The sequence below is a fragment of the Ovis aries genome, chromosome 12 (genome assembly GCF_016772045.2).
Source record: "Ovis aries strain OAR_USU_Benz2616 breed Rambouillet chromosome 12, ARS-UI_Ramb_v3.0, whole genome shotgun sequence".
In the NCBI taxonomy this organism is placed as follows: Eukaryota; Metazoa; Chordata; class Mammalia; order Artiodactyla; family Bovidae; genus Ovis; species Ovis aries.
Window position 1 is genome coordinate 42531953 of NC_056065.1, and position 24129 is coordinate 42556081.

Below are 24129 nucleotides of genomic sequence, written 5' to 3' on the forward strand. Positions count from 1 at the left end.
GAAGCAGGACTCCTTTCATTCTTAGTTGCAATTCCATGATAAACAGAAAATAACTCTCTTCAGGCCTTCCCAAACCACACTAATGCATTCTATTTAAAAACATGAGCTCTGGGATAAAGAACAATATCCCATTCTTAATAAGGTCAAAGCATGGAAAACACAATAGAAAAATCAGAACAGGCTGATTCTCGGGGGGGAAAAAAAACATAATTTTTTACAACACTTGAAGAGTGTTCAAAATTCTTGAAGAGCAGCAGAATTTGCCACTCCTAATATTCCACTTTGACATACTAATTATTTTGAATTGTTACACAATAGCACAGGCAGGGAGAGGCTTCCTCTGAATCCCCTTTCCTGCCTAAACACAGATTGTCCAAAAGGAACTTAGAAATCCCCTCCTGGAGTCTTAACAACCAGGAGAGAAAAGTGGAAGTTGACACCACACCCAACAAACTTTGTCAAATCTCCCATCTGCTCTTCAAAGGGCTCCTTCATCTCTTCCTAAAAGCCAATTACCGTCCCCTGAGAGGCCTGCCTCCCTGTCCCTTTCCCTATTAAAATGGCATTTAAGCCAGAATTCTAAATCATCTTAGCAAGTTACTCATTTTTCCATGGGGTTCTCCCATGTATACATGAGGTACACATGTTTAAATAAATTCCCCCCCCACCCCGCTCTGGTTAATCTGTCTTTTATTCTCATTCAATAATTCAGAAGGGTAAAGGAAAAATTATTTTTCATCCCCTATAACTGCCAAGAAATATGTAATTTTTCATTTACATCATAAAAATGTTCCCACATCCCCTGTCATTTCCCTCTATACTTTTTATCAGTTCTTCCATGGTCCCAGTTATTGTCTTTAGTTTGTCAGTCTTTATCTTGAATAAATTAAAATTACTGATATTCAATAACACATCTTATAAAACCCTCTTCATCTAACTCATGTTTCTAAAATCTTTTAAAAACCAACCTTCTTTATCTTAAAGAAGAATTAAAAATTACTGACATTCAATAACACATCTTATAAAATCCTCTTCATCTAACTCTTAATGTTTCTAAAGTCTTTTAAAAACCAACCTTTTTTGGTGAAAATACCCCACTGGGATCCAAAAATAAGTCACATGGTCTTGGGGTCAAAATCTACTCAAGATACAGTGCCAGCAAATGTGGAAAAATGAAAGGAGAGTCAGATGAGCAGGTTAAGAAAAGGGAGTGCAAAAGATCATTTAAAAGAAATTTAGGAAAACCTTTATATCTTTCCAACTAACATGTCTCTGTAGCTGGTTTGAGAAAGTCAAAACCCTCTTGGGCAACATTCTTGAAAACCCAGCATAGCACTGGCCTAAGGAAACCAGAACCTCAAGAACAGGTTTTCATTTTTTCTCTAGCCTGAAGAGTACTTTCTCCTAGATCTTTTGGGATATGAATGACAGTCTACATATATTTAGGTTGTATAATGTGACTGCAAAAGGTGTCAATTTGATACATACATGTGTAAGGATTATCAATCGAGTTAATACATCAAAAACAGGTTCTAAAACTGAATTTGGATGTGGTTGGTGGTATCCCTTTCTTTCCTGAAGAAGTCTAGAAAGTTAAAGCAAGTAAGAAAAAGCTCTGGAAACAGGTATCTCAGTTTGGAATTCTGTGCTGTTTATAACACAGTACTTATTCAAGTTATTTAAGCTGTTGCAAAAATTTTGTAGTGTTTGTAACACTAAAAGATGTTAACAAATAACTTTAGATATATGCAAAGGCACAATCTAAATTTTATTAAGCCTGTAACTGCTAAAAACTCTAAAATCACAAATAATGTATCTGAATAAAATAGTGTCTTACTGAAGGAAAAATTATTAAATTGTGAAAATCACTGACCTTTGGCAATATAAACATATAAAATACTGTTACTACTGTTCCAGGTGTACAGCACAAAAATCTTCTTCGATGAAAATAATACAGCAGAATTTATTACAAAAAAAAAAAAGGAAAAACCTAACCAAATATATACTAACAAAAACCACAGGAGTATCTCATATCAAATAAAACAAAAGTACCAACTGAAAACTCTACACCCTGTTCTATGCTAACCTAGAGAGACCACCATCAGACCCTTGCATGAAGAAGTTTAACTATACAGTAGCCAATCTGAAGTCATCTGAAATGAAAGACCATTTCTTATTAGTATAATTTTATGCTATGTACATCAGTATATGTTCAATTATTAATAGATAAGTAAGCACACAAAATAACCATTTCATAATAGCTTCCCAGTGTCTATTAATAACTAAAAAGCAACTTAGTAAAAAAAAAAAAACAAAAAAAACCTTGTTTTTCTAATTAGCTAAAAGGTATCTACTACTTAACAACTATGACCACGTAAGAAGTAGGAGGGTAACTACTGGAGTTTAAAAAAAAATAAAATGAGAAGGGAGCAGAGGAGGCTAGAAGGATGAGCACAGAAACTGCTTTACTCAGGACAGTGGCTGTCACACAAAGTGTAGAAGCAAACTGAAGTGGTATTTTTCTACACAAACCTGAACAGCTGAAATTGCTTCCAAAGAGTTATAGTTCAGGGTTGCTGGTACCTGTGGGGAAATCTACATAGAAAAAGCAGCCAAACTGAGGCAAGATGTGCTAGGTTAGGCCAGGAATTTAAGAGAAAGCAACCATTAAGATGAGCAAACACACTGAATAATGACCAAAAGTTACAGATTTACTGCCTTGGATTTTATTTCTATAAACAGTAAACATTTCTGAAAGCATTTGAGAAACAGGTTGGCCTTGCAGTGTAAGATGAAATAAAAAACATCAGAAGTTAAGCCATGTCTCAAGGTTTAAAAGAAAAGGAAGAGGAGCCAGCCCTGAAAGACATGAAGTACCTCACGGACCAAGACAAGCAAAACGTGTCTCAGTCTGGTTCACTTTCACAACACTGTTTCCTACCTTTTTAGGAGAGAAAACCCCAAGGGTTCCTCCGTCTTCCCGAATGGCAACTCCCATCTCAGCCAACAAGGCTTCTCTAGAAAGAGCAACAAGCACATCAGAATCACAGTAACAAAATGACAAGTAAATCAGTCTAACATGAATTGGAAGGTAAAGCAAGCAAAGCAAAAACAATTATCTATGTTTAAAGTCAGTAACACAAATGTGAAAGAATCTATTATCCCTTCATCAAACAGAAATTATCTTTAAGAGAAAATAGTACATTCAAAATAAATTATGTTTCTGTCTTATGTAAAGCTGTATTTACCCAAATAGGAACTTTGTCACATCTGCCTCTGGAAGCAGAAAATGATTCATAAATAATATGTCTATTAATATTTTAAAAAGGAAGAAAGGAATATGCCCTAAAGGCAATATATCTCATTCAAGGAACCATTTCTTAAAAATCAACAAAAGCAGTCAGAAAGTAGCTCTGATATGGGGAATACTATCTATAAATGTGGTTTTCTCAAATGTCATGTTCCCATGCCTACCATCACATTGATTTAACAATTTTAGCTTAAAATCTCTACAATAAAGAAGAAAATTCTGTTTCATACATTCACTTTATCAACACATTAGTGCTCACTTCTACCTCATCTTCCAGGAAGCAAGAAACAAACATTAACTAAAATGTATATATTTTTAACAATGATTTTATCCTTATTATATTTTAGCCATGCCACAGAGCATGTGGGTTATTATTTCCCTGACCAGGGACTGAATCCATGCTCTCTGCATTGGAAGCACAGAGTCTTAAAGTCTGCACCACCAGGGAAGTCCCTAAAAAATATCTATTTATTCCAATAGCAAAAAGTATTATTTGAGGTCATGTTCATTCTTAGGGTAGAGAATCAGGTTAAGATAAAACACAGATTTTAAAAGTTGGCAACTGAAACTACTTAACCTCTTACCAAAGAGGTTTCAGGAAACATCACTTTGAAAGACAATAATCAGAACAGCTTTTTTCCTCTGGGCCTTTATCAAGGGCAATCTTTTTGCAAATTAAGAACTCATTCCTCAATATCTTCCATTTTTATATGGCTCCCTAGCAACATGTAGTAGGTAACTAAGAACAAGACTGCCTAGAGAACATTCAAATATCTGAATTTCACTTTCAGAGTGTGAATCTGGCCAGAATTCTCACATAGGTTTTGTTTGTTGGTTCTGTATTTGGGGAGGAAAGGTTGTTTTTAACTTCTATTTTATCTTTTCTTACTATAAATGTAATCCAAATTCCCCAGATATTTTAAAAACATTGCAGAGTTTAACTTCCTGACCTTTCCATCCTGATGGCCTCTGTTTTACGCAGCTTCTCTTCCCAGGTTTCATTCAACTCAGCAATGATCTTCTCTGATTCCTAAGGAGGAAGTCCATAGTTACAGTGTCAGAGTCTTATAAGCTAACCTTCTGTGCCTAGGAAGGAGGCCAAGAAGCAGATGATGCCCACAGAGGATCTGAGGCAGAATCTAATACAATGAGGGTTTTTTTTCCTGCCCCTGATATATTAATTCCCTGTAAGTTCTAACAAAAATACCTTTACAGTGCTCGAGAGAGAAAGAGAAGGTATATGCGTGTATGTATGTGTGTGTGTGTGTGTGTGTGTGTGTGTGTGTGTGTGTGTGTAGAAGAAAAGGTAATACTACATCTCCAAATGCAAAGCACTATTTCTAACAGCTACATCTACAAATGAATAAAGCTCTCTACGGTATTCATTCAGAGAAGGCAATGGCAACCCACTCCAGTACTCTTGCCTGGAAAATCCCATGGACAGAGGAGCCTGGTAGGCTGCAATCCATGGAGTTGCTAAGAGTCGGGCACAACTGAGAGACTTCACTTTCACTTCTCACTTTCATACATTGGAGAAGGAAATGGCAACCCACTCCAGTATTCTTGCCTGGAGAATCCCAAGGACAGAGGAGCCTAGTGGGCTGCCATCTATGGGGTCGCACAGAGTAGGACACGACTGAAGTGACTTAGCAGCAGCAGCAAGGTGTTCATTGCTTTTTGTTTCACTATAATTTCACCACAACACTGAAGGGGTTTAGAATATGCTCCACTAAAATATGATATCTTGGCACATTGAGTTTTTATTTTAAGCCCAGTGATTTAAGAAATGGTACAAGCAGGAAGGAATCTCTGACCTCCTGAAGCTAGTCGTAAGACCCTCATGAGATGTAACCTTCCTACCCCTAGAGGAATGCAGCATCCTTATTTCTAGAAGATGAAGGAACACTAAGAAGAATCTGAACAGACAAACCTCGATAAGTCTCCCAGGTTGCTACAGACATTGTTTTATTGTGCTTGGCTTTATTGTACTTCACATGTTAGGCGTTTTTTACAAATTGAAAGTCTGTGGCAACCCTGCGTGTAGCAATTCTATTGGTGCCATTTTTCCAACAGCAATTTCTCACTTCATGTCTATCACACTTTGATAATTCTTGCAATATTCCAAACATTTTCACTGTTACTACATTTGTTATGTGACAGGCGATCAGTAATCTTTGATGTCACTACTCCAATCTGCTGAAGGTTCAGATGACAACACTTGTTAGCAATAAAGTATTTTTCAATTAAGGTATGCACATAGTGTTTTTTTGGACATAAAGCTACAGCACACTTAGCAGACTACAGTATAATGTGAAGTTAACTTTTATATGCACTGGGAAACCAAAAAATTCATGTGACTCACTTTATTGTGCTATTTGCTTTACTGCTGAGCTCTGGAAGTAAACCAGCAATCTCTCTGAGGTGCCAATACTCTTAGCTCACCTCCTCCTTGTTCTATCACACTTTTCCACCACTTTTCACACTTCACCAAGTGTGTATGTTTAGTCGCTCAGTCATGTCCAACCCTTTGCAAACCCATGGACCATAGAGCCTGCCAGGCTCCTCTGTCCATGCAATTCTCCAGGCAAGAATACTGGACTGGGTTGCCATTCCCTTCTCCAGGGGGATCTTCCCAATGCAGGGAAAAAACCCAGGTCTCTTTCATTGCAGGCAGATTCTTTACTGTCTGAGTGACCAGGGAAGCCCTAGCATAAAAATGCTCACGTTTAACACTTCTTTGGGTCTTCATTTCCTTATGAAGTCTTCCATGTCACAGTTGTTGCTGTTTAGTCACTAAGTCATGTCTGACTCTTCTGTGACATCATGGACAGTATCTCACCAGGGTCCTCTGTCTGTGGGATTTCCCAGGCAAGAATACTGGAGTAGGTTGCCATTTCCTTCTCCAGGGGATCTTCCCAACTCAGGGATCAAACCTCCATCTCCTGCATTTGGCAGGAGGATTCTTTACCACTGAGCTACTGTCATGTAAACAAATACTAAATAAATTTGTAGGCTTTTCACTTGTTAATCTGCCTTTTGTTATAGAAGCCCCAGCCAAGAACCTAGAAGGGTAAAAGGAAAGATATTTTTCCTCCCCTTCAACATAATACCCCCTTGCTGCTGTTGCTGCTGCTAAGTCACTTCAGTCATGTCCAACTTGGTGCGACCCCATAGATGGCCTCCTACCAGGCTCCTCTGTCCCTGGGATTCTCCAGGCAAGAATACTGGAGTGGGTTGCCATTTCCTTCTCCAGTGCATGAAAGTGAAAAGTGAAAGTGAAGTCGCTCAGTCGTGTCCAACTCTTAGCGACCTCATGGACTGCAGCCTACCAGGCTCCTCCATCCATGGGATTTTCCAGGCAAGAGTACTGGAGTGGGGTGCCATTGCTTTCTCCGAGTACTCCCTTGAACACAGCCCAATTCCCAACATAGAAAGGCTTCATATTAATCTCATCTGAAGGCATGTAGCCACTAGTGAGACAATTTTCCATCTCCAGCTGAGTATTCATTATGCGCCAGAAACATAAGGACTAAAACATGTTTCCTGTTTTCAAGGAGCTTACTGTATACTAGGGAGAGAAAGAAGTAACCATTAGTCATTCATTCAGTAATCATATATAACCTCATTCCATGCCAAGCCCTGTTCTAGGTAACTAAAGATACAGCAGGGAACAAAATTCCTACCTCTCATGAGACTTATATTCCAGAAGAGAGACTGAGGTAATCAATCCATTTTAATCAATAAGTTGAGTTTATAGAATGCCAGACTGTGATAAGAGCTTCGTAGAAAAACAAAGCAAAGAAAAAAGAGAATGTAGGGGGAGAAAGCAATCTGCAGTGGGGCTGTCAGAACTGGGCTCATTGACAAGGTTCTACACGAGCAGACAAAAGGAAAGAGAACAGGTGTGTGAGGGAATAGGTGGGAAATGTCTAGCATTTTCCAGGAACAACTGCAAAGCTAGAGCAGCATGTTGCAGGACTGTGATGGGAATGTTAGGAGAACAGCAGGCAGTCTGCTCATTGTTGGAACTGAAGCGCTCACAGGTCTGCCGGAAGGTGGATGAGTCAAGGCTGAGTGATACTCATATTGTGAATGAAGGACAAGCAGGAACTGTTCAGGTCAAAAAAAAAAAAAAAAATGGAGGAAGAAGGGATACCAAAAAGGGAGATGAGCACATGCAAAAAGCAGGAGAATATGATAGTCATGGATACAAAATTAGAAACTCAGATGATAATGATGACAAGGTAACAGTAATGGTAGTGATTCAGGATGAGAAGTCTTCATAGCTCAAAAAATATTTCAAATTCATTTAACAGGCTATTTTATGAAGCCTCTGTGATCCCCCAACATAACTATTAATAAATTGTTGCTCAGTCACTCAGTTGTGTCTGACTCTTTGCAACCCCATGCACTGCAGCATGCCAGGCTTCCCTGTCCTTCACCATCTCTTGGAGCTTGCTCAAACTCATGTCCATTGAGTCGGTGATGCCTTCCAACCATCTTTCTTCTGTCATCCCCTTCTCCTCCTGCCTTCAATCTTTCCCAGCATCAGGGTCTTTTCCAGTGAGTTGGCTCTTCACATCAGGTGGTTAAAGTGCTGGAGCTTCAACTTCACTACAGCCCTTCAAATGAATATTCAGGGTTGATTTCCTTTAGCATTGACTGGTCTGATCTCCTTGCAGTCCAAGGGACTCTTCTCCAACAACACAGTTAAAAAACATCAATTCTTCAGCGCTCAGCCTTCTTTATGGCTCAACTCTCACATCCATACATGATTACTGAAAAAACCATAGCTTTGACTATACAGACCTTGGTCGGCAAAGTAATGTCTCTGCTTTTTAATATGCTGTTTAGGTTCATCATAACTTTTCTTCCAAGAAGCAAGCGTCTTTTAATTTCATGGCAGCAATCATCATCTGCAGTGATTTTGGAATCCAAGAAAATAAACTCTCTCACTGTTTCCACTGTTTTCCCATCTATTTGTCATGAAGTGATAGAACTAGATGCCATGATCTTAAGGTTGTATGAATGTTGAGTTTTAAGCCAGCTTTTTCACCCTTCTCTTTCACCATCATAAAGCAGATGAAGTTCTTTCTTAGCTTCTGCCATAAGGGTGGTGCCATCTGCATAACTGAGGTTATTGATATTTCTCCCAGCAATCTTGATTCCAGCTTGCGCTTCATCCAGCCCAGCATTTCACATGATGTACTGACTCTAAATATAAGTTAAATAAGCAGGGTGACAATATACAGCCTTGACGTACTCCTTTCCCAATTTTGAACCAGTCTGTTGTTCCATGACTGGTTCTAACTGTTATTTCTTGACCTGCATACAGGTTTCTCAGGAGGCAGGTAACATGGTCTGGTATTCCCATCTCTTTGAGAATTTTCCCCAGTTTGCTGTGATCTGCATAGTCAAAGGCTTTAGCATAGTCAGTGAAGCAGTAGATGTTTTTCTGGAATTCTCTTGCCTTTTCTATGATCTAACAGATGTTGACAATTTGATCTCTGGTTCCTCTGCCTTTTCTAAATCCAGCTTGAACATCTGGAAGTTCTCAGCTCACATAAAGCTGAGCTTGAAGCCTAGCTTGAAGGATTTTGAGCATTACCTGCTAGAAGTGAAGTGAGCACAATTGTACGGTAGACTGAACATTGCCCATTCTGGCAAATGTAATGTAGTTAATGTAGATGACTACTAATATAATTAATGTAGAATTGTAGAAGAGTAGAACAGTTAATGTAGAGAAGTATTAATACCTACATAGAAAGAAACTATGAAGATTTACTACGATAACACCTTAAGGCACCTGGCACTTGGTGTTCTGGAATGAGGAAGAGAGCATGGTAAAAGCCCAGAGTAAAGACTGGAAGCAACTTATGTTGCTTTTGAGTCCTTATGTTTATGGAAGCAACTGCAAAAGCAAAGGAGTCCAGGAGCCGGAAGAAACAGAGGAGGGCATGATGAGGAGGAGGGTGATGATAATGGCGGCGGCGGAGGAGCAACAACGAACAAAGAACAAAACTTAAAACGCTCAGAAAAGGCCTGGGCATCAGGGAGGTGGACAGAAAGGGGGCCATGTAGCAGGTACTCAGAAATGAGTCTGTTACAAAGTGCAAGAAGCTACAGCCAGCCTACAGTGGAAGGCAGGAGGGCAGAGATAAAAATCATCTGAACTGGCTCTCATTAATCCCCTGAACACACTCAGGGGATGACGGCATCCCTACAGTCCTCCAACAGGAATGAACAATCTGCAGTGCAAAGGCCACTCCACAGCCAAGTGAGGAACCACAAGCCACCAGAGAGGGGCAGCAGCCAAGAAAGGCACACAATTCAGAAAGAGGACGGGCAGGAAAGGAAGGGTACCGAGTACCAAGTGGTCAATGGCCTCTCTAACTCACCATCAAAGTTATTCAATAGCTCAAACAGGGTAGCATTAATGCTTCTGCAAATGACTGTCAAAGGGCAAGTACAATACAAGCAGGCCTCATAACCTGTAAGAGTCTCAGGCTTACTAAAGAGAGTTGGATAGAAACCTTCACGTTAAGTGGCAACTTCAAAAACAAAGGCACAGGATAACACAATGCCCAAACCACAGCACTTGCACTAGGGCTTATTTTATATACTGTGGTCCACAAGCCATACTGATGTCAGTTATAAAATACAAACTGATCCATGAGATGCTTGAAATACATATTTTTTCGATTGGTTATTTTTAGAGAAGGTGTATGTCAGAGCTGAGGTTTATCTGGCTCTGTCAAAGCTACTCTTCTGATATTTTGGGGCAACTGTAAACTAATCCCAAGGAAGCAATACTGTCTAGGAATCCTCTTACCATCTTGCTGCCAACTCTGGTGTGACCTCTCTAATTTTATTCACTACCTAGAGGGTAAGTCAGAATATGACCTCCTTGTAGAAAAGAGATTTAAGGAGTAAGCTGAGGAAGGTACTACCTTCATTCTTTCATTATAGCTTCAAGCTGCAACTTTTATGTTGTCTAGAAAGTTTTTTTTTTTAACTCTGAGGAAACAATGTTGAGTGTCATTTAGCAAAACTTCAGCCCTGGAAAAAGTCACTTATTTCAGAGACATTCTAGAAACACAGAGAAACTAAGTGACTATCCTCAGGCCACATTTCTTACAGAGCCAGGTCTATGGCTGTGTTTCCTGTGTGTTCTTCTTCCAACTAAGGCAGAATCCACAGGCTTTAAATAGGATAGTCTATGAGATAGCTCACCATAAATTAAGAAAGCATGAGAAATATTATTTCTTCAAGGCTAAATGTCAAACTTAGTATAAATGAAACAAAGATGCCAATAGGACAGTAGCTTTCAGTCTGAGTCACCAATTAACTCTGCGGGCAGGCATGGCACATGGGGGTCCAGCACTGCCTATAACTTATTCTAGAAGTTGAATTTAAGATTAAACTGAATTGGAATTCATGCTTTAGAAATGAGGAGTTAAGGAGACACTCTTCAAAGGTCTTCTTTCCTACAGGTACTGTACATTAAAAAATCCTGGAAAAACAGAGTGACATCAGGATCATTTTTTAAGCTCGCAGGCATGCTGGGCTCAGGCATCTTTTACCTTTGATCTCACATCATGTCTGTCTGGCTACCTGTATAGCACTGGCTATTAAGTCAGTTCATAATGCTGAACACAAATAAATCATCATGATCAGTTAAGATGGCAGACAAGTCCACAGAACAAGTCAGAAACATTTCCCCAGAAAAAAAAAATTATAGTTTAGATTGAGATATTTAAATAGTTAAATGCTTACTACGCGGAACATTCCTTGAAGCCATCAGAGAAGTTTTACTGTACTGAATGCAGCCGGCTTCGTGAGTGAGCAGCTCCAAGTGTGGGGCCCTCAGGCTGCCAAGCACAGCATTTACCCTTGCGTGCTTCTGTAATGGATATCTGTGGATATTTATAGTCTAAAAGCCTGAGCAATGGCACTCAGAGTGCTGACACTGATGCCAGACTAATAAACACCAGAGGCACCACCTAGTAGCCATTGCTACATATTGAAAACCTTCTTAAGTCGGAATCCACATCAAGGATACAACATGTCGACTCACTTTGAGGTGCAACTAAAAACAGAAAGCAGTTACATGTTACTCTCTTTGCCAGAGATGTGCAGAGGGCCCAGGGTATTTATGATGGATAACCTGGGTCTCTTCCACATGGAAACAGAATATTCAATGAATGAAGCAATAGTGATGCCCTGTGTAAAAGTATTCTACCAACTGACCCTTTTTTTAAAAAGTCAAAAGTAAAGAGAAACAAAGGGACATAAAACGTTAGGAAAATGAATGACCCTCCTGCATTAATGTTTTCCATTACAGTATTTTTCTCCTACAGTGTCATGTCTTAGGAATGCCATTCCTTCACATTCAGAACAATGAAATAGTCTCCAAAATGAGAAATCTGCAAGCATTTCTATCGTACAACCACTGCCTTGCCCTGTGAACACAGGATGTCATCTGCCTGCAGCATTAAAATGCATGTCTGCTGACATGGATTTCTCACCATTCACAAACTAGGAGCAGAACTAAGGTGCTTACATTACTACCATGCTGCATTAAAAAACAAGACTGAATGCAAAATCATAAAGAAACTATTTTCTAAAGCTAGTGAAAAAAGGAAATGTCACTTAGATTGGCTTAAAGGAGAATTAAAACACAGAAACTTATTTCTGCTAAAAGCAATAAAACAGTTTTGTTTTGGGTGGGAAGTAGGGAGGCTGGGGAGAGGGTTCCTTGAATAAAGGCAGCGTTATTCCCTGGAAACTATCTGGAAGATACTGGGCGATCTAACACTTAAAGCATCTGGTCCACATCTTGACTCCTACCTAATATTCAACGTTATTTTCAGTTGGTTCCATTAAGCAGTTGGGAAGAAAATTTTTTATATATCAAGAAGTGTTTAAGGAAGTGTAATCTCATTTGTACATTAAGGTAAGATTCAAATAGTAAGACTCCAAATTCCCAAAGAAAAATGACATTTTATAACAAATGACAGATTCAATGCTTCCTTCCACAGAATCCCTGCATGTTGCCACTGGCCTGAAGAGAACCCTACACAGCAACTTTGTCACTGATGCCCATCGTGATAAAATACAGAAACAAAAAACAATTCTTGCATAGGCCTTCACTAACATCTTCAGTAAAATTCCAAAGTCAATTTTACAGTAGCAGAAATTATCCTTTTCTTTACAAGATTTAATGAAAAGATTTCTCATTCCCTGTCCCTTTGTCAGGTGTTCCAGAATTTCCCCCCTTTCCACTAACAAATCCTGAAGGAAGCAGCAAGATCACTACTTTTGTTTCTGAAGCACCTTACGTTAGAAGTGACTGAAATGCCAAAGAAAAGGCAGGCTGATTGAGAGGCAGAAGTCAATTCTTCAACATTTTTTGCAGCTTCATCTGCAAGCCAAAATGAAAGCATCAACAATTATCAAGCTAAACTCCCCTTTAGCAAAAAAGTTCAGCAAACTTTTTCTATTGTTAACCTGTCAAAGTGTGTCACTGTTCTCCACGGTCCTTGAATGAGCAGCCGTGGTGAAGAATGCTGAGTCCACGCGACGAGGACCGCTCGCTGGGTACAGGGCTGCAACCCCCCAGCTCCTTACAGTTTCTTTGCCCTCCTTGCTTTTCCCACCCTGGACTCTTGAATACCAAGGCCACAAGGGACAGATCAAACTCTCATCCTGGAAGTGACAAGCAGGGAAAGAAAAGGCATTTGTGTTGCTGTCATGATGAAGTGATGGATGGCACCACAGGTGACAACTGTCTGCTCTCTTTGTAGTCACAGAGGGGGAATAACATTCATATTCACGGAGAGAGACAAGAAAGTACCTCAAAGAGTCAGCCGCTGGGTGACATACCGGGTGACCTGCACACATGGGACTCCAGTACATGGCACTAGCACTAATATCCGTGACCTGTGTGCACCTGCACAGGAGGGGCAGCCCTTCCACTGCAGTGATCACAGGGCTTTCCATGAACTCCCAGAAAATATAATTTCATGTGTCTCTGAATAAAGCTGGTATAGCTACTCAAATGTGCAAACCTTCTTTTGATTACATATTTTACTAACAGAAGCAGATTCTGCGCTTTGCGGAATTTCATTTTCCAAAGAAACCAAATGTTTAATTAATTAGTTTCCAATGAAGTTTCTAACTAAACGATTTCACCATGACTTATAAACTATGGACATATCTACTTATGGACATGACAGATGGACACACCTACTTATCAATTACCTTGCCTGGCCAACCTCTGACCTGCCCATGCAACTCTCCCTCCCATCCCTGCCTAGCCATGTCAGACTCAAGCATTCTGGTGAAAAGAAATTAATCACCTTACAAAGCAGTAATTTCAGGACACTTCTGAGAGTCAGAAAGTTCTTTCATGTCCTGAACCAACATCTCAATGGTTTCTTATCCTTACTCTGTCTTGTAGAATGACACAGAATACCTTCCATTGAGTCTGAGTAGGTACTACCTACCTTCAGACGTTCGATGGCTTCCTCTCCTCCAGGTGTAGACATGATTCTCTCCTGAATACTGGTCACAGATGTTAAGCCCACCTGACTATTGAGTGAGCAGGAAGATGGAGATGAAGTAAGGGACCCCATGGATGCTGTGGAAAAATTGCCAGGACGTTGATTCTCAGAGGCTAGCAAGTACCTATGCTTATTGTTCTGAAAATCTTTCAGATCTAGGAGATAGAAAGAAGGAAAGGCAGAAAAAGTAGAAAAGAGGAAAGGAGCAGCAGAAGGAAAAAGACAGGAAGGAACACCAGTGTAAGAAAGGAGAGCATTAAAGCAGTAAGACAAAGACAAGTTATGATACAAAGACAAGCTGTAATTGTTCTAGATGGCAGTTCTCAAACATAACTGTTTTGTTTTTAATACTGGCATTGGAGAGGTTAAGAACTACTCCTAAATTTAGAAACTAGAAAGTCCAGTGTGGGTTAACACTGCATCTGGTAGAGGGGCACAGAACCTCCAAGGACACGGCTGAAGCCCTGTCCCCACACAACCAGGCTACCTGCCTTCCATCCTGTCCACAGCTCCAAATCTGTAATGTCTTAGGTTAACACAACTGCCAGTAGTTCTAACAGCAAAGGAAAAAAAATTAACATTTATCTGTCAATATCAATACACATCAGCCTGGCCCAGTATATTAAGGGACTCAGGAAAAACTCCCAAGAAACTGTTACATTAAAACAAAACTCTGAGCACTTAGTAGTGTTCTTTGTATGCTAACAAGGATTATTTAAATATAGCTTTTTAAAAAAGAAGAGGTAAGTGCAGAAACTACAGGAGTCTTGTATAAGTCCTGGCTAAGAACTCAGAGCTAATTACCTCAACAGGGATGAACAATGAGTGAACAATGAGCCAATTATTAAATCCGGTGTAGCTCACGTTCATCTACTGGAGCAAGCAAAAATTAAAGCTGATTATCTACTAATTTAAGTAAGGCTCTCACTTTGCCTAACAGAATGACCATGAGCCACCGGGAAGCCGAGTTCCTAGTATGATATGCAAGTTTTAGGGAGATACTTTCATTTACTTAAGTCTTTAACAGAATTCTGAATTTTGCTTTTAAACTTAGTTTTGGTAAAAAGAGCCACAAACAACAAATTCATTAAATTGCCATTTGTACTTTTCTTCATCAGTCATCTTTCTCCAGTAGGCACCAGAGGAAATCCATAGGTACTGGTGTGTTCTTATTTTTAAATTAGCTCATGTTTATAGGTAAGAAAATCTATACTACTCAAAATTCATATCAAAACTAAGTAAATTTTCCTTAAAGGATATGAGTCAATACAAAGAGTCAGAAAAAATATTATTAGTTTTCTCTGAGTCTATCCCATGTGAACTTAATCAAAGCCATTTCCTGAATCCCCTTAAAACCAGTGGTTGCTTCAAGACAGTTTGAGAACCACCATCTGCAAAAATAGAACATAGGAAAACAAGCAAATTTTAAAAGGGAGAGGGGGTAGGAAATGCTGCAAAAAATTAGCCACCAGGTGGTAGCAGCAAGGTAGGGAAGAACAGGTTGGCAGGTCCAGCTGACACATGCAAGCCCTATAAGGCATTAAGTGCAGCGATCGAAACGGAAACTCAAGTGTCAGGGCTGCTCTCCTGCATGGACACAGAATTAAAACTCAGTCATGCATAGCTTTTTGGGAGATGCCACAACTGCTCAGAAAAAGTGAGGCAACAAGCTGGCAGCAGCAGCACCAGCAGCACAAAAGCAAGAACAAAGGGTGTCTTTCCCACACCAGAACCAGCTGGCTTCGGAAATCTCAGACAGAGCAGTTACAGTCCAAGAGTCGCTGTGGGTTAGGACATTACAGGGCCTTCGAGGCTGAAACTCAAGACAGCAGCCAGGGCTGCACTGGGCTTCTCCTGTGTTTGCCAAACCCTATCACATGACCTACCACAGAAACAAACAAACCAACAAAAATCTAAAACTGAATCACCCCCAAATCAAGATTCTTCATTTATTTATTAGTTATTTATGAGTTGGATTAAAAGAGTGATAGATATGGAGAGAGTAATGAGGTCTGATCCCTTTATAAAAAGTCCTCATTTCAAGCACACATTTTTGACACCCAAGTTTTAAAAAATTTAATTTGTAATTCATGAATGAGTAAAAAAGTTTACCTAATCATTAAGTAAGCTGAGGTCCAAGATCTGGAGGAAATATGCTTGGCATAAGCACAGGTGAGTGCTAATCCAACATCACAGAGCTACTCCAGCCCAGAGATTTGGCCAACTAGAAGTGACTTCTTTCAATTATATATACACTAAGGCTCAGAGTTAGCTATTTTAAAAGGATTTTTCTAATAAGTAATCAGACCACGAGGGATCAAGAGGCCAAAAAAGTGCCATAATGATTAAAAATGAGGGCTTTTAGTTACACTATCCAGTCTGACCACATAGAAACCACGGGATCTCATTTAGTGCAAACTAGCCATTTGAGGCAGCAGTGTCCTCGCTGGCAAAACAGGTGAAAAACGAACTTTGTGCGAGTCACTGACAGGTTTAAAAGAGATAATATATTCAGGATACCTGGAATAGGTCCTGGCACATTATAAACACTCAATACATGTGAGCTGCTGTCATCACTACCATCACCATCTATGAGTTTGGATTCAATTTAATCACACAAAACTAAAGTGGAAAAACTAAAGAGTAAAGCAACAAGAGGTTTTTAAGCCTCTTGACCTAATTCAAGCCACAGACTGAAATTCAGCAAAGTCTGCTCTGCTAATGGAAAAGTACAAAAATAGGAATAATTTCTGAATCTACTATGCTCTGTCTGGGATTTCCCTGTTAGGATCGCTGACATGCAAAGCTCATCTTAAGGCTGAGCCAGCAGAGGCAGAGTAGCAAGTCAGAGTACTGGAAACCACCAATACATGAGATACACACATTTGCCTCCACTTCCCGAGTAATCATCGATCAATGGATCAACTGAAGGTAAGCAAGAGGGAAAATATAAAAAGGGTCAAAGTTCAGGTTCAGTAGTGACATAGAAAGGGAACAGAGCAGTATTTGGTATTTGGGAAGCTGAAAATAATTAACACTTAGAATAACATACTACCATTTTACAAACAGTATGCATTCATTTAAATTCAGGTGTTAATCAGTAAGAAGAACTAAACTAGAAGAGGCCTTGAAAATCTTATTAAAATGTCAAATAATAATATTAATCTGAAACTCAAAAAATAAAAATATGCTTTATTAAGTAAACTCATATACCATTATACTGAATATTCTAGTTAACTCCCTCAGGAGAACTTCTGATTAGACATTTTGTAGGCAGATCACTGAGGTTAGAGAGTCATTTTAAGACAACATTGTAAGACTCTCTGGAAGTCTAGTTCTTGAACTTGACAGGATTTGGTTATTTGCCCCTTCGTAAGTTTATAAGGAGTGAGTTGGGGGGCATTTAACCACTCAAAGGTAAATCTTATCAGAAAGGAGACTGGAATGGTGGGTCTCTTACAAATATATTCAGTATTACTACTACATTAATCCAAAGAAACCCAAAACACAAAAAAACAAAAAATTGAAGTAACAATTTTATGAAGTGATTAACTTCACAGTGAGAATAAACATTCCTAATAAACTTCACTGCTGATCTAAAATAGAAATCCAGTAACAAATATAAGTAATGATATATAACATTTTAAAAAGTAATTTCATGAGTTCAAAATCTGATACATGGGTACATAAAAGAAATTCTGAGATCATTTTCAATGAGCTTTTGGGGTGGGCGTGCTGTACAGCTTGTGGGATCTTGGTTCCCCTGACCAAGGATTGAACCTGGGCCATGGCAGTAAAAGCCAAAAATCCTAACCACTATGCCACCAGGGAACTACCCTCAATTGACTTCTTAAAAGGCTAAGAAAAACCCAAAAAACTATTTGTCACCAAGTTCCTTAACTCTAAGTTTAAGAGCCCTAGAAAGGAATAGATTTTGTGCTGGTCCTTAATTCACTTACTATCAATAATATCTCCCAGCCCCTGAGCACGAAGAAGGTCCTTCAGCCGTGTCACCTCCTCCTTTAATTCACGAACCAGTTTGGCATTGGGGTCCTCATTGATAACAGCATTACATTTAATTTGTTTTGCACGATCTGCATATCTAGATCCAAAAAGAAGACACATTTTTGCCATTCCTTAAATGCTCTACTTCTCATAAGTAACATACCATTATTTCTAAAAACAGCTTGAGTGTTTACACATTTTTATGAGCCTTAGTAAAAATACATATGTAGAAAGCATTATTTTTATACCTTATAAAGATATGGGAAAAGGCTTCAATGAATCTAAGTGATTTCCTCAAGATCACAAAGGAAATAAATATCAGAGACTAATATCAAAATATATCTCAAAACTAACTTATTAGACTATATAGTATTTCTTCCATTATATCAAAAATGTTTTTGATGAGAGAAAAGTTGAAAATTCCAGATTAATGTAATTAAACCTAATCACATACAAAACTATCCTATTAGTGAACATTCTGTCAGTAATTTTTAAAATATTACATGTACTCATAACTTTATTATTTGTTATGATGTGAGTAAGCACTTCTATAATGACAAACATGAGAAGGGGACACTTCTTTCTATAGAAAATATTTTAAGAAGTTTTTACTATTATCTAAAAGTTACCCCCCAAAATCTCACTAGAGCAAATTTAATATCTTTCCTATGAAAAAGTTCCTGCTTTTCTCAATGAAACTGAAAAGTATAAATAGGCTTGTATGTGTGTATGTGTGTTCCCTGTTATAAAAGGGATGGGTCATTGTTTACTCAAGCAACTACCCACACAGCATAAGACAACCCATGGCCTAACAAGATGACTTATGGGAAACACTGTGTTTTCATTAACTATTGAGATCAAACAGGAGTACCTCAGAGTGCTCAAAGTTTCATCATAGTTGATATCAGCTGGGCTCAGAGCAGCAACCATTGCAGTCCGAGAATTGCCACCTAAAAAGATGAATCATGATTATCTCAAATCATACTTGTTTTATAAAAAAACTTCATTGAATGTGTCCAGTCAGACAGCAAAACCTCAGATTCTAAGATTTAATCAGTAAATTTTTAAAATGTCCCCAGGCCAGGCATCATTACATGTAAATCTTGGTGTCTGGATGTACTGCGTCCAGTTTCCCTAGACACTCCACTAGAGCCACTCTTAATGATATGAAAGTCACTGGTGACATGAATAGCCATTCTCAGCCACTTCCTTCCATCAGCAACAAGTAACACAGCTAATCACTCCCTCCTTATCAAGAAAGAGGGAAAGGGGCTAAAAGAACAGTGAACGACAGGTAAAAGATCCAAAAACATCAGCAAAGAGGAGTTACATCTGATTACGTGCCTCTCTCTCAAAGGAGCATGGGTTTTCAAAAAGGAACAACAGTTTGAAGCAGGTGTGTGGTCAGATAAACAACTACTACACAGTTCATGTCCTAAAGTAAACAAGACATGGGAGCAAACCCTGATTTAAAGGTGGGCAATAATATCACAGGAAAGATATTAAAAATGCTCACTAAAAGTAGCACTCTGGTTACTCTATTAGCTAAGATGGCAGAGCAGGAAGACCCTGAGCTCACCTCTTTCCACAGGCACACAAAATAACAACTATTTACAAAGCAACTATTGGTAAGAAAAATCAAACGACTAGCAGGAAAGTCCTAAAACTAAAGAAGGAATCACAAGGAGACAGGTAGGTGGGGTAGAGATATGGAACGGTCAAGACCCACAGCCCCGCGTGGTTGAGCCACAAATGAGGATAATGACAACTGCAGAGGTTCTCTGCAAAGAGCAAGGGGTCCAAGCTCCGCATGAGCTCCTGCACCAAAAGATAAGCCCCCAGAAAGTTTGATTTGAAGCCCAGCGGGGCTTACTTCTGGGAAAGCCAGAGGGCTGTGGGAAGAGAGACTCCACTCTTAAGGAGCACACACACAATCTCACGTGCCCCGGGACCCAGGGCAGAGGCAGTAACCTGAAAGGAAACTAGGTCAGACCCCTGGGCTGATCCTGGAGGACAAGAGGCAGGAGTGCTCCCTGGTGGCAGCCAATTTGGGGAGCTCGTTCTACCACAAGGACACTGGCACAGAAAGTTCCACTTTGGAATTCTCCCTCTAGCTGATAAGTGCTGGGACTTGCCTTACCCACCAGCAGGTCTGCTGTCTTAAGACCCCAGAACCCACAGCCACCCAGTCCTGTCTACCTGAGTGCCCAGGACCTGCGCCCTACCCCACACCAGCACACTGGCACTAGCCCCAGCCCCAAGGACCCCTAGGGCCCTACAGTCAGAGACCTGGGCTCCAGCTCTGCCCACCAACAGGCTGGCACTAGCCCCAGGATGTCCTGGGCTCCAGTCCCAACTGCCAGCAGGCCAATACCAGCTCCAAGACACCCTAGACCCTGCAGCTACTCTAGGACCTAGCCCTACTCACCGGCATGCCAACATGAGCTTTGGAACACCAGATTCTGCAAGCATCCTGTCAGGAACTGGCCCTGCCTGCCAGCAGACTGACAACACATCCAGGGCCCCAGCCTTGGAACCACCCACTCCAGAACTCAGCCCCACCCAACAATGGATGGCAGCCTCCACACAACACAGGGCCCAGAAACCAACCAGAACAGGGGTCAGCCACACCTCCCAGACTTCCCACAGCAGCCAGCCTGCCACAACAGAAGGACACATGCTGCCCAAACATGGGACACCCCTAGAGCATACAGCTCTGGTGACCAGAGCGAAGTGCACCACTGGGATACAAAGGACATGTCCTAAAAAAGGCCACTTCTCCAAGGTCAGGACACCTAACCAACCTACCTGATACACACAAATAAAAACAATAAATTAGGCAAAATGAGGCAACAGAGAAATATGTTCAAAACGAAGGAACAAGATAAAACCCTAGAAGAACTAAGTGGAAAAGGCAATCTACCAAATAGAGAGTTCATGGTAATGATTGTAAAGATGTTCAAAGAACTCGGGAGAAGACTAAATGAACAGAATAACAAGTTAGAAGTTTTTAACGACAGTTAGAAAATATAAAGAAGAACCAAAAAAAAAAAAACAATGAAGAATAACTGAAATGAATAATACACTAGAAGGAATCAACAGTAGATTAGATGATACAGAGGAATGGATCAGGGAGTTGGAAGATGGAATCGTGGAAATAACTAAGGCTGAACAGAAAAAAGAATAAGAAGAAATGAGGATGGTTTAAGAGACCCCTGGTACAACAACAAGTGTACAAACACAAGGCTGCCCAAGGAGAAGAGGGAGAGAACACATTTGAAGATATAATAGATGAAAACTTCCCTAACCTGGGGAAGAAAAAGACATCCAGGAAGCACAGAGAGTCCCAAACAGGATCAACCCAAAGAGCATCACTCTAGACACATTGTAATTAAAATGGCAAAAATTAAAGATAAGGAGAGAATATTAAAAGCAGCAAGGGAAAAGAAACAAGTTACTGTAAGGCTATCAGTTGACTTTCCAGAAGAAACTCTCTAGAAGGGAGTGGCCCAACATATTTAAAATGATGAAAGGGAAAAACCTACAACTAATCATCTCTAGCTGGAAAGGCTTTCATTCAGATTTGATGGAGATATCAAAATTTTTACATTTAAGCAAGAGCTAAAAGAGTTCAGCACCACCAAACCAGTTTTATAAGAAATGTTAAAGGGACTTCTCTAAGTAAAAAAGAAAAGGCCACAAAAAAAACATGAAAACTACAAAAGGAAAAATCTCATTGGTAAAGGCAAATATACAGTAAAGGTAGTAAATCAGTCATGTATAAAGCAAGTAGGAAGGTTAACAGACAAAAGTAGCAAAATCATCTCTACCCTCAATAAAGAGTTAAGGGATACACAAAACAAAAGATATAAAATATGGTGTTAAAACATTAAACATGAGTCAGAGGAGCAGTAAAAAGGCTGGGTTGTTAAAATGCATGAACTTAGATCAATAATTCAACATAATCCACATATAAAGACAGCTATGTACAGCTGGGACATACAGTGAATAACTACATAACATCTTTGTATGGTAACATACCGTTAAGTAGACTTATTGGTGATTTGTTTGAAATGCATAGAAATACCAAATTGTTTTTTGTGTAGTGGGAACTAACAGAGTGCTGTAGCTCAACTATACTTCAAAAACAAACAAACAAACATGGAAATAGAGAATAGACTCGTTACAGCGGCAGTGGTTAGGGCAGAGGGGAAATTAGATGAATGTAGTCCAAAGGTACAAACTTCCAGTTATAAGATAAATAAATACTAGGAATATAATCTACAACACGATAAATATAATTAGCACTGCAGTACGTTATATATGAAGCTGAAGCTCCAACACTTTGGCCACCTGATGCACAGAGCCAACACATTAAAAAAGACCCCAGTGCTGGGAAAGATTGAAGGCAGAAGAAGGGGATGACAGAGAATGAGATGTTTGGATGGCATCACCAAATCAATGGATATGAGTTTGAGCAAGCTCCAGGAGATAATGAAGGACAGGGAAGCCTGGTGTGCTGCAGTTCACGGAGTTGCAAAGAGTCAGACATGCTAAGCGACTGAACGACAACCATGTTATATATGAAAGTTGTTGACAGAGTAAATCTTGAGTTCTCATCACAAGAAAAATTATTTTCCTATTTCTTTAATTTGTTTAATCTATACAAGATAACGGATGTTCACTAAACTTATTGTGATAATCATTTCACAATGTATGTAAGCCAAATCATTATGCTGCATACCTTCAATTTATGCAGTTCTGTATGGTCAATTATATCTCAAAAAAAACTGGTATAAATAAATAAATACAATTAAGGTAAGCAAATTCAACCAACTTAAATCAAGAGTAAAAATGAAAAAAGAGAAAGATCACTCAAGTTAGTAACAGATTATTCTTCTCAAAAAGCAGACACACAGCAAAATGAACCACAAAGATAATTGGTAAACAGCTTCAAAAGGATGATTTCACACCTTTAAAAAGATGATTACATACCTAGATTTTCTCGAAGCAGCCAAGTAAGTACAGAATCTCTGTAGGGAATAAAATCAGTTTTCTTCTTCTTCTTACTCTGTTAAACAGAAAGAAATGGCCTTAGCCTTTCTTAGCATTGTTAGATAGGAATAATTCAGATGGAAGGCAAACCAGACTAAAATTTCCATCACCGTTGAAATTTAACACTCACAGCTTCAGTTCTTCACAAAACCCAAAGCTCATTCAATAAATAATTATTTATTATATTTTATTCTGAAAAATTTACAGTATTCACAGCAGTTTGGAGACTACCCTAATGAACTACCATATATCCATCACGCAGCTCTGACCATTATCAATATTTCACCAATCACATTTCAATTTCACTGAAAGTCTTTCCTACATTTTTTTCTTTCTGAACCATTCTGGAGGAAACTACAGACCCTATGCCCTTTTATCCCTAAACACTTCAGCAGATAAGGACATTCTCTTACACAGCCACAGTTCAATAACCAAAGTTAGGAAATTTAACACCAATATAACACTATTATCTAATATCCTGTCATTTATAGCTTGTGTAGGGCTCTAAAGCAAATCCACATTTCACCTAAAAATACTTCAGGTACATATCTCTAACAGAGAAAGACTTAACAAAAAAGAAAAAAGTAACTATAAGACCACTCTCACACTTAACAAAATTAACAATGATTTTTTTAATATCATCTAATAGCAAACCTCAAATAATAATTTTTACTTTTACAGAGGGGCAAATATGAATCTTGTGCATTCCAGGTTGGATGTGTAGCAGCAACTCATTTAATAAATTTATCTGGTCAACCACCAAATCATCAAGGTGGTTATTGCATATCTCATAACTCTCATTACATTGTAAAACATACTAGGTTTCTTTAAAAGGAAATTATGTCAAAAATAAATCTGACCATTAGAATTAGGAGTCAAAGTGAAACGGTCTAAGAAAGCGATGCAATTTGCAGATCACGAGATTTAGAGAGACTGCAAGATAAAGTTTCTACATTTATAAAAAGTTTCCTTGTACTGCTCTCTCCATGGCCCATCTCATTATCACAGGATATAGCAAAAGACACCAATGCAAAACCAGTGCTGAGATGAAGGAAATTATACCCTCTGAAAGTAAAACACAATGCAAATGCTTTGGCTACTCCAACATCTGCTGGCTGACTACTGTGTGGTGATAATTAAAGACGTTACTAAGGGGAAAGCCAGGTTTCACTGATAGGCATCTCCCAGGTAACA

General features: G+C 39.2%; 1 protein-coding gene across 20 annotated transcripts in view; it reads right to left on the reverse strand.

The window, feature by feature from the left end:
- KIF1B (kinesin family member 1B) overlaps positions 1–24129 on the reverse strand; it is a 154722-nt gene that overhangs the window by 80350 nt on the left and 50243 nt on the right. For 6 of the 20 annotated variants that reach the window (XM_060396494.1, XM_060396491.1, XM_060396493.1 and 3 more), the window contains 7 exons: positions 22876–22951; positions 18752–18830; positions 17835–17977; positions 16759–16800; positions 13819–13952; positions 4261–4340; positions 2942–3017 (listed from right to left, as the gene is read on the reverse strand). In XM_060396494.1, coding sequence (XP_060252477.1) covers positions 2942–3017; positions 4261–4340; positions 13819–13952; positions 16759–16800; positions 17835–17977; positions 18752–18830; positions 22876–22951 — 630 coding nt within the window. Of the gene's footprint in view, positions 1–2941; positions 3018–4260; positions 4341–13818; positions 14031–16758; positions 16801–17834; positions 17978–18751; positions 18831–22875; positions 22952–24129 lie in introns of all 20 variants that reach the window. The other 14 variants (XM_060396492.1, XM_027975650.2, XM_027975651.2 and 11 more) reach the window with 3 other exon arrangements.